Source organism: Vipera ursinii (assembly GCF_947247035.1).
Source record: "Vipera ursinii genome assembly, chromosome: 4".
NCBI classification, from domain to species: Eukaryota; Metazoa; Chordata; class Lepidosauria; order Squamata; family Viperidae; genus Vipera; species Vipera ursinii.
This window is the reverse complement of record NC_139514.1, coordinates 66011726-66030164: the sequence shown is the minus strand read 5'-3', so window position 1 is coordinate 66030164 and position 18439 is coordinate 66011726. Positions and strand designations below refer to the sequence as shown.

The 18439-nt window shown below is 37.7% G+C and overlaps 1 protein-coding gene across 1 annotated transcript in view; it reads left to right on the top strand.

The window, feature by feature from the left end:
• Nucleotides 1-589: 589 nt before the first annotated feature.
• The window catches only part of CNKSR2 (connector enhancer of kinase suppressor of Ras 2), a gene marked incomplete at both ends in the record, with an annotated part of 194165 nt that continues 176315 nt past the window's right edge, over nt 590-18439 (top strand). The window contains one exon of the mRNA XM_083362658.1: nt 590-653. Coding sequence (XP_083218784.1) covers nt 590-653 — 64 coding nt within the window. The remainder of the gene's footprint in view (nt 654-18439) is intronic.

Here is an 18439-nt window from a genome sequence, read left to right as displayed (position 1 = left end):
CTCGTCATTTCCGCCGGTGGGGGAAAGGTGGGGGAATGTGGAGAGGGGTGGGCAGAGAACGTGCGACAAGCGTGCAGCTCCGGAGGGAAAGCTAACAGCTCGGTGCAGGGAGAAAAAGGCGCGAAGAGAGGCCGGCGCGAGCGGCGGGCTGCGCCGCGGGGTGGCTAAGCCTCGCGAGCCTTTCAGCTCCCACAGCAGCGGTCGGAGCAGCACCAGGACCCGTTTCCAGCATCCTGGCGCTGCAGGTCGTGGGTGGGGGCGCGGAAGGCTGTAGGCGGCGGAGCGTGCAGCAGCCGCTTTCTCCGGCTCCCGCTGAAACATCAACAGGAACGGAAAGCTCTAGAGGCACACACTCATCCACACGCGCCGCGCGCCCACGGAGGCAAGCAGAGAAGGGGAGCCTGGAGAAAAAGGAGGAGAAGGCAGCTGTTTCGAGGCGCCTCACACAAACGCGGCTTCGTCGTGTAAACGCCGGGAGCTGCACTCAACGCCCACCGCCTTTCGAGGCCACCCGGATTCTGCCTCGCTTCCCTCGTCTTTTCCGTGGCCCCTGAGAAGAAGCGCTTCTCTTAAAGTCCCCCCCTCCCCCATGGCGCTCATTATGGAACCTGTTAGTAAATGGACGCCGAATCAAGTGGTGGATTGGATGAAAGGTAAAAGAGAGAGCCTGGACGGCGGGGTTTCGCCTGTTGCTGAGAGAGTGGCTTGTGGTTATTGTTTCCTGCTACTAGTTTTCGGCTTCTAATTGTTATTTTTCCTCCCCATGCCTGTTACGTGTTTGGTATTATTCGGTCGTGAGAGAGTTGAACCTCGGATAACAAAACGGGTTGCAGCGTGCGGAGCAACTCCTCGCGGGCTTTCTCAGCGTTAGATGATAGGCAGAAGGCAGAGTGGAACCGAGCGCTCTGCTCTGGACGAAGTGCATTGCATTTGATTTTGCCTAGTTAGGGTCCCTCCGTTCCTTTGGGCGCCCCCGACAGATAGGCTTCGTCACTGTCGTCGCGGGAAGATGAGCGGAACCCTCCCGAGCTGCTTTCGCGCATTCAGATTGCTCTATTCAGAAGGCAGGGTGGGTGGTGGTCGCTAAGTTTTTATTTCATCCAAGGTTTAAGGTTTCTGCATTTTTTTTCTTATGTCTCTTATTTTACTCGAGGGGTCGCCCCTCCCCAATTCTCCGCCGTTGGCGCGCCTTCTTAGGCAGCGATCCAGCAGTTAAATTGGTTGGATTATTAAAACTTTTCACGAAGGCATAATCGAATCCTGCAAAAGATCGTTCGGAAACAATGGGATGGAAAAATGCGTTGTTGCGTTCTAAACACAGGGAAGAAATGATCGTGGGAATATTTGTGAAGGGTCTTACAATTGATGGGGCGATGTAAGCCATGGTGGAACGGCCAATCCGTAAAGCCAGTAGGCAGAACCACATTGCAGAAGGGTAAAACAATCCTTGGGGTGGGGTGGTGGAGGAGGACTACAAGGGAGATAATAGAGACCAGGTGCCAGGAGACAGCAGTGCCTCTTGAGGAGAGCGTCTGAAATGGCAGCATGTCATCATGTCGCCCTGTTGGGGAACAGTGAATCCAGTCTCAGCATGAACCTGAAACCACAACTGACATGGTTGTGACAAACTGAAATCAAATGTTCTGGAATATTGTGGGGACAGCACTGGATTGGAAGCTGAGTGCCATCACAGATCTTGGAGGCAGGTGCTTAGTGTCAACATAAAGGAGTTCTGTGGGGATTAATTTCTCTAGGCATGTTCCTATGAACTCATGGAATATTTTGCAATAAGTGACAATCTGTATGGCATCCATTAGAACTTTACATGGAATGATTTAGTTTGCTACCGTTGAATATGCCACTTGTTTTCCTTTGAAGTCAGTCATACTATTGATGCACTTGTAGCTTGAGAAGCCAGGCTGTCATTTCACTCCACTTGTAAAGCAACAGCTGAGCAGCTACCACCTCACTTTCAGCAACTGTCCTGTTTTAACTTTTATCCCAGCTGACATTCCTCCACTTCTTCTAGTGGCATACTCTTTCATTTAACATCTGTAACAGTCAGCTTTCTTTGTTTTGAATCTCTCAAACTTTTCCCATTAATTCCATTTTTTTCCTGTTTTTGTTTTATTACATCTACCAGAAACTGTTCCACCAATTGTGATCAGCATGGCTTTTTAATAACTGAAACATGGATCCCAGGCCATTGCAACCCTTATTAATGAGGGTGGTAATTGCATAGATAATCAGCCCAAATATTTTGCCTTTTTTGACATGAAATTAGGAAAATGTGATTCCATCCCTTACTACTTCAATGAAAGAGCCGAAATGTATATTTGATCATAATGTGTAGGCCCCATTGAATACCACTAATTTGTATCTGGCTGCTTTGTAACCGTAGTAGCAAATATTAAATTAGTGGCTCAAGGTACCAGGCTAGAAACCATTGGGTTGTCCTGCCTTGGTCATGAAGCCAGCTGGATGACTGGAAGAGTCACTTTTTGTCACCTCTAGGAAGAAGACAATGGCAAATCATTTCCAAATAAGAAAACTGTAGACTTGGCCTGATGGAAAGGCATAAACATGCGCACGTAGAGACAAACATAAAGTGGGAAACTGTGGAAGTGACTAACATATTAGTAGCTATCAAGAGTGATAAATTTGCTTTTTCTTCTTTCTAATACTTGCTTTCATGACCAGTGATTTCAGAATATCAATAAAATTTAATGCGTTTTGAAGTACTTAAGCTTGTTCAGCTAGCAGCTTTTAATGATGAACATTGTTTTAGAAATTAAATGACATGATTTGAATTTCATAATTTTACCTAAAATGATATGTGGTTGAATATAACGAGGGTTTAACTTTTTAAAACATTTTTTTTCATTTCACTTTTTAAAATGTTTCCATTTTTCATTTTAAAAACTGCTTTCATGTTTCAAATGTTTTCTAAAGATGTTAATATTTAATATTTATTATATTGCTTTATGTGTGGTTAGTTAAGGTCAGTTCCATCCTATCTGTTTCATAACAAGGTGCTTCTGTTTTATAGTAAAGGAAAGCATTGGAAACCAATGTTTGGTTATGAAATGAATTGCTGAATGTTAAATTATACTTGCCAAGTAGATGTAAGTTATTGTGAGGCTTCACAAAATGCAAAAGTATTTGAGACTAGAATAAAATGAAAAATTTAAATTAGAATAAAATTAAAAAAGATGGAAAGTGAGGAAGGCCACTTAGTATTTGATAGGTGCCTAAAATGGATAAAACAACTTGCTCAAGTATCAATCTTTGTGTGCTAAAGAGAGGACATCTTTCTAAAGTTTGTAGGTTTATGAGGAGCTGATATAGCTGGCTTCAAATCTCACAATATTGTTAGCACTTTTAAAATGAAAGGAATTATCCAGATTCTGTTTACATAATTTACATGGTTGACAAACATGAACAAAAAAGATAACATTAATTTCAGTATTGAATTCACTTCCACAAATCAGATTTCAATGGTAATAATGTCTTTAGAAATACTGTACAGTATATTGTTAATGTCATTGTCTTCACTAGATTTTATATAAATGCTTTTATAAAGTATAGCTAAACCTTTTTATTTAGCTAAATAAGCATTGTGTCTGCAAATTGTTAGATATATTAAGGAAATGATTACAGTTTTAATTAAATAGTTAAGCTAAATTTCTCTTGTATGAATCTAGAGAAAGAGTAAATGAAATTAATGCCATGTTTCTTATGCATTTTCTTAGTAGAATGCAACTCTTCTAATTTTTTAAGTCTCTGCTGTAAGTTTTACATTGTTTGATAGTAGTAACAATTTTTCTTCCTAATAGCAATGCTCCCCTCCCATGATTATTTCTACTTATTTATTTAGAAAGAAAGAAAGAAAGAAAGCTTGCTGAATATACATTTCAGCTCTTTCATTGAAGTGGTAAGGGATGGAATCACACTTTCCTAATTTCATGTCAAAAAAGGCAAAATATTTGGGCTGATTATGCAATTACTAACCTCATTATCTATGCAATTACTAACCTCATTAATAACGGGTTGCAATGGCTTGGGATCAATGCTTCAGTTACGGTATTAAAAAGCCATGCTGATCACAATTGGCGGAACAGTTTCAGATTAGTGGCACTGTAACTAAACTTTCCTTTCTGAAACATTTTAGCCAAGAGCATTTCCCTGACAATAAATATTATTCTACAAACTATACTAGTTTCTGTCTTAGTAAATTACTTAGCTGAACTGACCAATTAGAAGACAGAATGAATGAGAGTGTTTCAATCCTGTAAACCTATTCATTAGAAATTTTATTGTTGGCTTTAAACCTAAGTTTGGATATGCCATTAATATAAACAGTTATTCTGTCCTCATGCTATACAGCTTTGTAATTTCCTGACTCTTCTGTTGTGTAATATTCATTAGGTTCAAATGGGTAATCTTAAACACTTTTTACATAACTAAATTAATTTATTTTCAGAACATCAAAGACTTCATTATACAAAATGAAACAGCTTGGTTTCTTATAAAGACTGTGTGCAGAAAGAACATTTTAAAAACAGCTTAGTATTTTCAGTTAATTATATACTACTAAAACTCTCGTGTTTGTTTGATAACCTTCAAGCTAACGCTAACACCACCATAGTTACTGGACCAAATGACATGGCTTCACGTATACATTAGTAGCATGAGAAACTCAAATAAAAGTCTGAACCAAGATCTTGAATCACTGCCTTCTGAAATTATCTCTCCAGAAAGGACCAGCGCTATTGTAAAATTATACCTTGAGATAAAGTTAAAATTGAGTGGTACAAAAATACTGTGGTTAATGGTGCAGGAATTAATGGAGGAGGCCCTCTAAAATCAAATAAACTGAATTAGTTTAGTTCTTGGTATATACCAAGAATAATCAGATTCATCATTCAACAAACTAATTTGAAAATACATTCAAGTACATCTCGATAATCTCATATCAAAAAAATCTGGGAACACATCTAAAAACAGATTAATGGTTTTGAGGATAGGTTTACCAATGTATTCAATGCTTTCTGTACTTTAAGGATTAGTAAATATTAGTACAGATGTGTATCTAATCTCGGAGGTCTAAATAAGCTTTATCTAGATAAGTAGGAAAACATTTCAGTTGTTTCACATCAAACGAGTGAATCCTTGTTTTTCTGCTATAAATCATCTAGTACTAGTAAAGCCCTGAATTTTTTTACAGTCCTATATAAGTTCCTTCTCCCTGAAATCTTCAGTAAAGTTTGTTTTGCATTGCAAGCTCCTATTAATTATTGATTGCATCTTATATACAAGGCATATAACTGCATTTCTTAGTGTAGATACGAGTTTAACCTCCAGCATATTCACTAAACTGACTAGTCACTAGCCTATTATGTCCAATTTGGTTTTCATTAGCCACCATGACCCAGAATTGTACCAGGAAAGAAGATTAATTATTATGTGATATGGAGGGTGCAGAAAGGAAGTATAGTCACCAAAATTGGTATCCCAAACAGTCTAATAATGAAAATGTCGATAGTATTGAGCAGTATTGCATCAATAAAATGATACCAGTTAAATATACTGTACATCTTAATATCCTGATCTTTTGTTCTTCAGAAGTGAATTCACAAAAAATATGTATGCAATAATTGTCATACATATTTCACATGAACTAATTAGAAAATCTAGATTAGTAGCTAAAGTTATGTTTTGAAATTCATAAAAGCAAATTTTAGGTTTATATTTTATTAGAACTGCAAATAGGTTTTTAATGTTACAAAGACTTCTGAAATGTGTCAGTAAATGAAATACAGGTAATCCCTAAATTATGATTGTTCACTTAACACTTATTCAAAGTTACGTGATAAGTGCCCCCTATTGTTTACAAGCAAGTCCCAAAATTATGAATGTTGCAGCACACAGCAGATGTCTACCCTTATGAATGACTGTATAGGCTCTGCAACATTCACCCTATTCCCCCCTGCTCCCCACAACAGCTTCCCCCTCCCATCCTGCCATGCTGAACTCACTTACCTTGCAAAGATCTGTCTCCTCTCTGCCACGGTTTCTTTGCCTTTGAGGGAGAGGAGAGTCAATGGAAGTTCCTGGATGCCATAATATCAAGCACCCCATTTGCACACAGGTGGAGTCTCCCCAAGGTCTTCGTTCGGATAAGAAGTGTTTGAATGCCTATAGAACGCTTGGAAAGCAGCAAATTGCTGTGTTTCCAGGCACCCCATAAGCACTCAAAACACTTTTTGCCTTGATGGAGACCTTGGGGAGACTGGAAGCTCTGTGAGCAAATGGGGTGCATGGAAATGCAGCGAATTGGTCCCATTTTCAAGCAGCCCATTTGCACACAGACAGAGCTTCCTGTCTCCCCAAGGTCTCCGTCTGGGTGAAAACGTGAGTCCAGTGCAGCAGGAAGGGAGGGGGGGGAAGCATGAGGTATCTTAGTGGATTCGGGGAAGACTTGGGTGCCTGTTCCATCACTAGGCCCCTCATGGCCTTGCCCACCCTGAGATACCTCATGTGTACTTAACAAACTGCACATTCGCCCATGCATTTGATTAGCAAATGCATGAACAAAAGCAGTGAGTGATCTCGTTCATAGTACGAGATTCACCCCTACGAGTACTTGAGTTACAAGTGGAATAGGCAGGCTCCATTGCATTCGTAACTTGAGGACTACCTGTAATGCTAAGACAGGATCTTTACAGCCAAAATAAATTTTGTCTAATATAAACATTGAAATTGATTTGTGAACCACATTTTGTACTACCCGTGGTTTCCTTTATACTAATTGTGGTTTGCCATTATGTCTGGATTTGTATAATTGAGAGACTTTGAAGGAGTTCAAAATGCTAAAATATACTGAGGCAAGAATGAATTTTCAATCATTAACTGATCACTAAACAGATGGAAAATGGAAGCAAAGAACCAATTTAAATTGCAGATTGTCTTTACAGGTTCCTAAATAATTTTGTATTGAAATCTGTTTTCCAGTTTCCTGAAAATTTTCTTTCCAGGAAAATGAGGTGGTTTTTTTAAAAAAAATTAAAATTATTGTTTGAGTTTTTAAGATATTTACTGGATTTTATTTTGATAGTGTTTTCCAACTTAATTTCAAAGCAGTGGAGGGAACCAATGATTTTTTTATTGTTACATATCTTTCTGTCATGTTCTCTTGTTTTAATTTTGGTTGAAGCATTTCTGTTGGAATTCAAGAAATGTCCAATTTGATTCTGCTACAATTTAGTTTTTAAATAAATTTAAATAAAGTTTCTTTTTTCTTGCAATTAAATTCTGGAATTATTTTCTTACTGCACATTTTGATTGCATAATAGTCCATTTCATCTTCTTAAAAGTAATTATATTTTCCACACAAACTTAAGATTTTCTTCTCCCACGTTTCTGTCCAGTTTAGTCCAGCAGGTTAGGCATGCTACAGGTTCTTGTAGGTCCAAGGAATCTTTGTTGAAGGGTATTTGGAGGCATGCCTTCTCTGCCATAGACCCTGCCCTCTGCAATATTCTCTTTCCAGAGATTAGAATGGACATAAACTTGTTGGCCTTTCCTAAGACCTTGAAGACATGGTTATGTGTCCAGGCCAACCCCAAGTGGGTTAAAGGCCTCATTTCCTGGTTATATTGAGAGTTATAATTTTTCTTGGCTACTATATATTATTTTTCTTCTGTTCAGTTGTGTCTGGTTTTCGGAGATTGCATGGAGTAGTCCCTGAAGTTTTCTTAGCAAGGTTTTCCAGAAATAATGTGCCATCGCCTCCTTCCTATGGCTGAGAGCAAGTGACTGGCCCAAGGTCACACAGCTGGCTTTCTGGCTAAGATCTCTGTCTCTTTCTCTCTCTGTCTTATCCTTCTCCCTCTCTTCTGTATCGCTGTTATCGCTACAGGTAGTCTTTGACATACAATCATTTGTTTAGTGACTATTCAAAGTTACAATGGCAGTGAAAAAAGTGACATGACTATTTTTCACACTTAACAACCATTGCAGTATCCCCATGGTCATGTGATTAAAATTTGGATGCTTGGCTAAGTCATGTGATTACCATTTGAAACCTCAGCCAGCTTCAGAACAAGCAGAGTCGATGGGGGAAGCCAGATTTGCTTAATGACTACATGATTCATTTAACAACTGCAGTGATTTGCTTAATAACCATAATGAAAAGGTCTTAAATGTGGCAAAATTCACTTCACAACAGCCTTGCTTAGCAATGGAAATTTTGGGCTAAATTGTGGCCATAATTTGAGGACTACCTGTATCCAGGCCTTTTTTTCTCATAGAATGCTTAGAACGGCGTTCCGGCACCTTTTTTTTTTTGCAAAAAAAAAGCTCCCTCTATTGGCTTTTGAAAGCCTATTGAAGGGATAGACAATCTTGGCTCTTTTTTATGACTAGTGGACTTCAACTCCCAGAAATCCTGAGCCAGCCACACTGAGAGGAAAGGAGAGGTTTCCAAGCTGAACCATGCTGGCTCAGGAATTCTGGGAGTTGAAGTCCTTGAGTCATAAAAGAGCCTGCACTAGAGGAGGACATTAAAATTATTTACAAGGTTACTTCTTTAGGAACTAAACTTTTAGAATCTAAAACAGCTAATTCAAAAAGCCAACAGGAAAGAACCTCACATTTTTCATCTGCTTCTGTCTTTTGGAAGGTAAAATTAGATAACAAAATAATCTATTTCCTGTGTTAACATATCTGCAATGAAATCAATAAAGGTAACAGGAAAGAAATGAGAAACATTTTTCTCAATGTAATATGTCTAATTTAGCTGATGCTAGAAAAAATAGTATCTTTTGTAAATACTCTTGAAAACTATTTTGAATCTATATCTATTACAACTAAACCACTTTAAATTAAACAATTCTTAAGAATGAAATATTCTTAATTTGGACTTTACTTTTACTGTTAGGACTGTTGTGTGTTTTGAAAAATAGATTATTTAGAATCTAGTTATGTTGCACTTCAGTCTTTACATAATTAACCTAGTATATACATAGCAATATATGATGTTTTCCATGGTGAGCTTAACAACAATAACAACATTTATTAAAAAGGCTAAAATAATTTCTAGTGGTATTATCTGTACATTAAAATTTTGTTTAGTCACAATCTTTCACTTTTCACATTCTGGACAAGCAGTGGTCATGTATCCTAGCAAAAGATGTTACATACGTGCATAAGCGTAGTCAGTAGCATATGCCTTTTTAAAAATATCAAACATGCAAAGAAACAAAAATAAGTCCAAAATATCTGTATTACATCCAGAAATGCCAACTTTGGAACCAATATTTCTCATCCATAACTGTGGCACCCTAAGGATACCTGCATACATGCAGGGGTATTTTGGGTTTCATTGGTTAGATTCATTTACTGTTATAGAAATGGCTAGGTTTATAATATTATAGAAAAGCAAAAAGTTGAGGTTCAGTGTTAATGCTTCCTTCTACTCCTGTAACAGAGGAAGTCAGAAGTCAGTGCCTTTTCTTTTTCCCTTCTCCCCCTCACTTTTCCCTTTTTCTCTTACCCTTCGCTCGCAAAAGCCCCCCCACTCACTCACACTTTGCTCACAAAAGCCTCCAGTCGCTCTCACTCACTCCTCCGTCTCTTTCAAAGGCACCTCGTTCAGTCTCTCCCCCACTCACTCCATCTCTTTCAAAGGCCTCTTGCTCGCTTGCTCACTTACTGCCTCGTCACTTCCAAACGCCATTTGCTCGTTTACTCACTTACTGCCTCAATGCTTCCAAACGCCATTTGCTCGTTCACTCACTTACTGCCTCAATGCTTCCAAACACCATTTGCTCATTCACTCACTCACTTACTGCCCCGTCGCTTCCAAATGCTTCCAAACACCACTTGCTCGCTCACTCACTTACTGCATTTGGAAACGACGGGGCAGTAAGTGAAGGAGTGCAGGTGCTGGAGGCCATCAGCTGTTTGGCGCCGGAGACCACTGTCACAAGGAACACAGCTCTGGATCGGGGTTCGGAGCAGCTCCGGGTGGGGGCTAAGTACGGGCTGCGGCATGGCAATTGCGGGGAGGGGAATCCCCCTGGCGGCTTAGGGGATGGGAATCCCCGCAGCATGTGGCTCCGAGCTGCAGGGGTGGGGGATGCAAAGGATGGACGGCGACGCTGTAGGAAGACACCGGCATCGCTCCCAGTGACAGCACCTCTTGAGTTCCGGCACTTTTTTTTTTTAGAAAAAAAGCACTGCCTGTATCTCTATTATTATCTTTGTCTCTATTCTTTCTCTTCCTCTCCTTTTCTCACTCTATATTGTGTTTGTACTTGGCTTTAACTGATTTTATTATTGTTCACCATAGAAAGATGGAGTAGTTGTACTGAATCTTAAACATGTTCACTTGTGCACAGAAATCAGAAAGAATGAACTTGGCACTATTGTAGTGCAGACCTGTCATTTTATGGCCCCCAGGCCACATCTGACTCTTTGGCTGTCCCTGTCCAGCCTGTGTGGCTTTTATTTTGAAGGTGACTATTTTTTTTAAAGTTATGTATGTGTGTCTGAGCATGCCTACACATCTTCACAGCCCAATTTTTCTGCCCTCCACAACAGTCCCAGTTCCTCATGGGGCCTCTTGGGAAATTAATTGTCCACCCTTGCTGTTGAGAGTAGCTGAGTAAAAGTAAAGGGTGATGATTATGATGCCTTACAAAAGCAAAAGGCAGGAAAAATTGTACTGCTGCTGAAGTATAATTATCCCAACATTTATTGAAAAGCAAACTCTGCCAAATGTGATCTTTGTAGAAAATTTCTGACTTACCTTGATGAAAAAAATTCTCCCTCAGAATCTTTGTCATGATATTAATAGGAAGCCTTAATTGAGGAACTAAAACTAAAGTAAGCATTTGCAAACAACTAGGTATTTATCCTAGAGGAATCTTTAGAAATGATTCCTAAATTATTGGAAAAGATAGAACAGTTTGGAGAGATAGCAGGACTGAAGATAAACAGAGAAAAAACCAAAGTGATAGTTAAAATCTTACAGATAAATAAAAAAAACAAATGTCAGGAAAAATAGAATTACAAATAGTTACAAAAGTTAAATACTTGGGAATATATTTGACAGCAAGATGTTCAATGATAAAAGAAGACAACTATAAAATTACTGAACCAAATAAGACTTGGAAAAATGGAAAAATCTGCAACTGTTGATGTTAGGAAAAATTGCTACGGTGAAAATGAATATATTATCAAAATACTGTTTTTATTCCAAACAATACCTATAAAACTGGAGAAAAAATTCTTTGAAGACTTAAATTCCCTAACTTCAAAATTTATTTGATAAGGAAAGAAAGCTAGAATTAAACTGAAAATATTACAAGAAGCTAAGGGAAATGGAGGTTTTGGCTTGCCAGAGTGGGTCTTATATTATCAAGCATCAGTATTAACATGGGAAAAGAATGGATAATTCTTAGAAATAAAAGATTGTTGGAGGAACATGACTTACAACTTGGTTGGCAACGGTTTCTTATGGTATGGGAAAAATAAAATACATAAATATTTTCAAAACCACTATATTAGAAATGCATTAGTTGAAAATTCCAGGATGGCTTTCAACAATGGAAGCATTTGTACATCCAGATTTAGTCATCTTGAGTAAATATGGACATATAAAGATATTCTAAATTATGAAGGAAACCTAAAATCTAAACAAGAGATGGAAAATCAGGGTATTGATCTTTCATGGTGGTCATATTTACAAATGCAAGTGAGATATGATAAAGATGTTAAATTGTATGGATTTTACAGAGAGCAGATCTTGTTTGATCAGATATTATTAACCTCTGATGAAAAACTAAGAAAATGTGTAACTTTTTATTGAATTTGGAAATGGAAGATGAAGAAGTAAAAGAAACAATGATAATATGGGCAAATAATTTTGGATACAATATAGATTTAGAGAAATGGTAAAGCTTGTGGGAATCAATTATAAATTGACAATGTCAACCTCTTATTAAAAAAACTTATATAAAATGTTTTATAGATGGCACTTGCCACCAGCAAGATTAGCAAAAAAGTTTAAAAATATGTCAGATGTTGGAAATGTAATCACAAATCAGGTACTTATTATCATGTATGGTGGACATGTGTTAAAGTAAAGAGATATTGGACAAAAATACATACTTGGCTAGAAAGGATGTTGGGAAAACATGTAGATTTTAAACCTGAACTTTTTATTATTAGGTATAATGCCAGAAAAGCTTGACAAACAAAGTATATACTTAATTTTACATGTGACAGTAGTGGCAAGAATCATATTTGCACAATATTGGAAAAATGAAGAAACACCACCAGAGGAAGAAATAATTAAAAATATATTAGACTGTGCGGAAATGGACAGACTTATTCTGAGGATGAAAGAAAAAGAAGAGTCAGAATATTTTCAAATTTGGGACTTATTTTATCAATGGCTGGAGAAACGAACAAGGGATTAGGAATTAGTGTTAGTGAATGATAAACTCAGACAACATGTTGGTTGAATAAGTACTTTTGAATTGTATTTAAAAAATCAATAAAACATAAAAAAAGAAAATTTCTGACTTGTCTTGATTAAAAATTTCTTCCTCAGAATCTTTGTCATGATATTAATAGGAAGCCTTAATTGAGGAACTAAAACTAGAGTAATATTCAGGGAAAGTGACCAAATAAATTGGAATTTTTAATTGCCAGGTATGGGTAAACTAAAATTGAGCATAATAAAACAAGTGCCTTTGATTCTGAACAGCATATCTTAAATTGTATAATTCAGTGAAAGGTAGGATCTAGAGAAGCTAATAAGAAAATGAAGACCTCTCATTTCAATTACAATTAAAAAATGGCAGGGGGCAAAAAAAGTTAAGGTGGCTACACAAAAGGCTTAGTAAAAAAATTGTCAAAAAAGAAGCAAAAATAAAATTAAAAGAGGGCTAGGTCGCAAAGGAAAAGGACAGGTGTCCTGGAATTTTATAGGGGTGTCAAACTCACAATGTCATGTGATGTGTTGCGATGTATTGTGACTTTTTTTTTCCATTGCTGGCAATGGGATGTGTGCGGTTTCGCCATGACACATCCGGTCTGCTGGCTGGCAATTTGACACCCCTGTTTTATAGCTTGTGGCATGAAAGCAAAGAATAAGTTATTGTAGGATGCTAAGAATTAAAAAGGACATTTTTCGTATTGTTAAAATAAATGGAAAAGAAAACACTATTTTAAATTACTTATTTATTACATTTATATTCTGCCCATCTTGGTATCCATAAAAGTACCCTAGCTTCTTAGCGAAGAAGGCAAAATTCTATTAGGTAGCTATGAAAGAGCTAAAGTCCTATTTTGGATCAGTCTTCATAAAAAACATGTTTTCTTTATGAGGAAACTGAAGAGCAGATTAAAAGATGAGGATCAAAGTTTCAGATTGATACCAAATTAAAATATATAGAAATTTGTTTAGGTCTTCTTTAAAGTGCAGTGCAACAATTGTATTCTGTAAGTTCTTTCAGTCCATTCAGGGTTGGCTACAGTATCACAAATTCCAGAATGATTTGCCTATTCTAGGTTCATCGAAGAAAGAAATTGAACACAGACTAGGTTTTGGATTTTAGAATTAAGCATCAAAGCTTTGTATAGTATATACTGGGATTAATTATTCATATTCCTCCAAGACACTATTCCTAATGGGTCATGGACTGCTCAGTTATTTAGCTTAGTTGGATTGTTTCTTGTTTATATTGAGAATGACAAGTACAAATTGTATGGTCATATGAAGTGGGCAACCTATAAATCAGACATGTCAAACACAAAGCCCGGGGGCCAGATCCGGCCCGCGAAGTGGTTTCATGCGGCCATCCTGGAAACAGGGAGGGAACGGCCCCCACTGCCTTGGCCCTGGCCCAGAGACCCTCCTTCTGCCAGAGACCCTCAGATCTGTCCCACTCCTGCCCAGGCCCCCATAGGCACCCTTGATGCCAACGATGTAGAGCTGGCCACACCCACCCAGTAGGCCATACGCACTCTAGCCACGCCCACCCTGACCATATCCACCCGGCCCCCTGAGGGCAACTGCAATGCTGATGCGGCCCTCAATGAAATTGAGTTTGACACCCCTTATAAATAATTAAATAAAAAAGGCTGAAATTTTTTAAAGAAGAATTCAGGAAAACTCAAACAGCACCAGAGAAAACCAGTAATGCTTGTGATATTAGAAGCAGTCCTGTGAAGAGAAAATGAAGGAATTTAAACTGTTTAGCTTTCAGAATAAAGACTGAAGGGTTTATGATAACATGTGTAAAATATTTGAAAAGATGTTACATAGAGGAAGGTAAAGATATATTCCACAGTGCAGAATATGCCATAATGGATTAAATTTCAGGAAGGCAGATTCCAACTGAATTTTGTAAAGATATTTCTGGCAGATTAAGATAAGTTCTAATCAGCTTCCCAGAACACAAAACTGGATATATTCAGCAAGGCAAAATTAGCTGTCAGTAATGCTTGAATTAGTATTTCTGTACTGAGCAGGTGGATTGGATTGGATGGCTTAAACCTTCCAGTTCTTTGAATATTAAAAAAAATTCTTGTCCTTTTTGAGACTTATATTTTTTCCTGTATATATTTATGTGTTCCTGATTCATTAATGGTGCCCGCTATTACAAATTACTTATATTTGTTTCTGGGCTGCTATTAAATTACAAGTACCATTTTTAGTGAAAATAACATGTTTGAATAAAACACAACTTATGTTTATTCATATATAGCTGTGTTGCCATAGCAAAAGAAATATTGTATATTTCTTATTTAGAGAGAAATAACATATTAAAGATAACATGAGGCATGGAAAGTTAATTATATGCACATTTGGAATCAACTCGAATGCAGAAAGGTTTAAATTCAAGAAGAAAATTAAATTGACAATTTGATGAGGGCTTCACTTTTAAATCAAAGAATTTTTAGTTTCGTATATTTATAAAATATTGATTGGCATTAGTATGATACCACATCATGTTTTCACAAAGGAATAAGCAGGAGTTCAGTATATTTTCTTAACTAAAATAAGATAGAATAAACTAAAATAAGATAGAAAAATGTGGGTTAGACAGCATCACAACCAGATGGATTCTTAACTGGCTGACCAATTGCACTCAATGTGTAAGTCCTCAATGGAACTGCATCTACATGGAGGGAAGTATGCAGTGGGGTACCCCAAGGCTCTGTCTTAGACCCAGTACTCTTCAATATCTTCATCAATGAGTTAGATGAGGGGATAGATGGGGAACTCATCAAATTTGCAGACGACACCAAGCTAGCAGGAATAGCCAACACCTTAGATGATAGGCTTAAGATACAGAAGGATCTTGACAGACTTAAACATTGGGCCCTATCATAACAAAATTAAATTCAATGGTGAAAAAAGTAAGGTTCTACATTTAGGCAAGAAAAAACAAATGCACATGATAGTATAGGTGGTATTTTCTCAATAGTAGTAACTGTGAGAGGGATGTTGGAGTCCTAGTGGACAATCACTTAAATATGAGCGAGCAGTGTGCTGCAGCTGCCAAAAAAGCCAAAATAATCCTAGGCTGCATTAACGGATGGAAAGAATCAAGATCACGTGAAATGTTAATACCACTTTATAATGCCTTGGTAAGACCACACTTGGAATACTGCATTCAGTTTTGGTCACCAGGATGTAAAAAAGATGTTGAGACTCTAGAAAGAGTACAGAGCAGAGCAACAAGGATGATTAGGGGAGTGGAAGCTAAAACATACAAAGAACGGTTGCTGGAATTGGGTATATCTAGTTTAATGAAGAGAAGGACTAGGGGTGATATGATAGCAGTGTTTCAATATCTCAAGAGATTGCCACAAAGAAGAGGGAGTCAAGCTATTCTCCAAAGCACCTGAAAGCAGGACAAGAAGCAATGGATGGAAACTAATCAAGGAGAGAAGCAACCTAGAATTTTTTTTAACTCCAACTTTTATTCTATCCAAGTATAAAATATAAAGGAAAATAGAAATATGAAATTAGGGGAAGGAAAAAGAAAGGGGGAAAGAAAATATGTGGGTTCAAGGGGAAAAAAATTTCCAACAACATTACAGCCTCAACTTTTTACTTTTACACATTAATATATACTAGCCATTTCTATAACAAATTATTTAATTGGCAAAAGCAAAGTCAAAGTTTCTTTTTTTATCACAAGCACAAAATCCAGAGATGATCTCCAAATAGAAAACATAAATATGTCCTCGTCTTTGAATAAAGCAATCAGTCTAACCATTTCTGCTTTTTCTTCCTGCTTGAACTTAATAATCTTTATAAACTGTCACCATTTATATTAACAAAATTCACTGTATTCTTTCAGATTCTTTAACCTTAAACCATCTATTTTAAAAAACTAAACTTTTCTTTAAAAACATTTCTAAAATCAAAGAATTCTATTTTTTTAACTTCATCTTTTAAATTTCACTTTCAGTTAGACCAATAAAGTTCCAACTAATTCCAATTAACTCATTAAATTTAAATCATTTCAAGTTAACCTCATAAAATAAAATATATATTTTGTATACATCCTTTTAAAAACTCTAATCTTTTCTTTAAGCTAATATATAGGCTGGCTTGGTTGCTTAACAGCAAGACACTGGTGAAGCAGGCACAGCAGCGCCTGCATTTTCTGCGTCACATGAGAAAAGTACATCTTCCTTCCCCCGTCCTTACCACTTTCTACAGAGGGATGATTGAGAGTATCCTGTCAAACAGTATTACAGTCTGGTTTGGAAGCATCACTGCTTCAGACAGGAAGGTGGTGCAGAGAGTGGTGAGGATGGCTGAAAAGATTATTGGCAATAACCTCCCTTCCATCCAGGACATAGCATTTAAGCATTGCTTGAGCAGGGTCTGCAAGATTGTCTGGGACACTACACATCCTCTTCATGACCTGTTTTCCTTATTACCTTCTGGGAGGAGGCTTCGTGGTATCCGTAGCAGAACATCCAGATTCAGTCATAGTTTCATTCCATACAGTATTAACCTTGTGAACTCTAAAGCTTCCTCTTTCTGCTATGTATTCAAGATGGACAGTGATTAATATTTATATGTATTTACAGTTGCAAGAAAAAGTATGTGAACCCTTTGGGATTACGTGGAGTTTTGCATGAATTGGCCATAAAATGCGCTCTAAATGTCATGTAGGTCACAACAATAGAAAAACACAGTCTGCTTAAAATAATATTACACAAACATTAGCTGTTGTCATGTTTTAATTGAACATAAGATGGAAACATTCACAGTGCAGGGTAGAAAAAGTATGTGAACCTTTGGACTTAATAACTGGTTTACCCTCCTTTGGCAGCAATAACCTCAACCAAACGTTTCCTGTAGTTGCAGATCAGACCTGCACAACGATCTGGAGTAATTTTGGACCACTCCTCTGCAAAAAACTGTTTCAGTGTAGCAATATTCTTGGGATGTCTGGTGTGAATCGCTCTCTTAAGGTCATGCCACAGCATTTCAATTGGGTTGAGGTCAGGACTCTGACTGGGCCACTCCAGAAGGCGTATTCTGTTCTGTTGAAGCCATTGTTTTGTTGAATTACTTGTATGCTTTGGGTCATTGTCCTGTTGCATCACCCATCCTCTGCGGAGCTTCAGTTGGCAGACAGATGGTCATACGTTTTCCTGCAAAATGTCCTGATAAACTCTGGAATTCATTTTCCCGTCAATGACAACAATCCGTCCAGGCCCTGAGGCAGCAAAGCAGCCCCAAACCATGATGCTCCCTCCGCCATGTTTTACAGTGGGGATGAGATTTTGATGTTGGTGTGCTGTGCCTTTTTTTCTCCACACATAGTGTTGTGTGTTTTTCCCAAACAACTCAATTTTGGTTTCATCTGTCCACAGTATATTTTGCCAGTAGTGCTGTGGAACATCCAGGTGCTCTTTTGCAAACTTCAAACATGCTGCAATATTTTTTTTGGATAGCAATGGCTTCCTCCGTGGTGTCCTCCCATGTACTCCATTCTTGTTTAACGTTTTCCTTATTGAAGATGTGTCAACAAAAATGTTAGCATGTGCCAGAGATTTCTGTAGGTCTTTAGCTGACACTCTAGGATTCTTCTTTACCTCATTAAGCATTATGCACTGTGCTCTTGCAGTCATTTTTACAGGATGACCACGCCTAGGGAGAGTAGCAACAGTGCTAAACTTTCTCCATTTGTAGACAGTCTGTCTTACCGTGGACACATGAACATCAAGGCTTTTGGAGATACTTTTGTAACCCTTTCCAGCTTCATGCAAGTCAATAATTCTTGATCGTAGGTCTTCTGAGAGCTCTTTTCTGTGAGACATGGTTCACATCAGACAGTGTTTCTTGAGACTAGTAAACCCAAAAGAGGTGTGTGTTTTTAAAGGGCAGGAC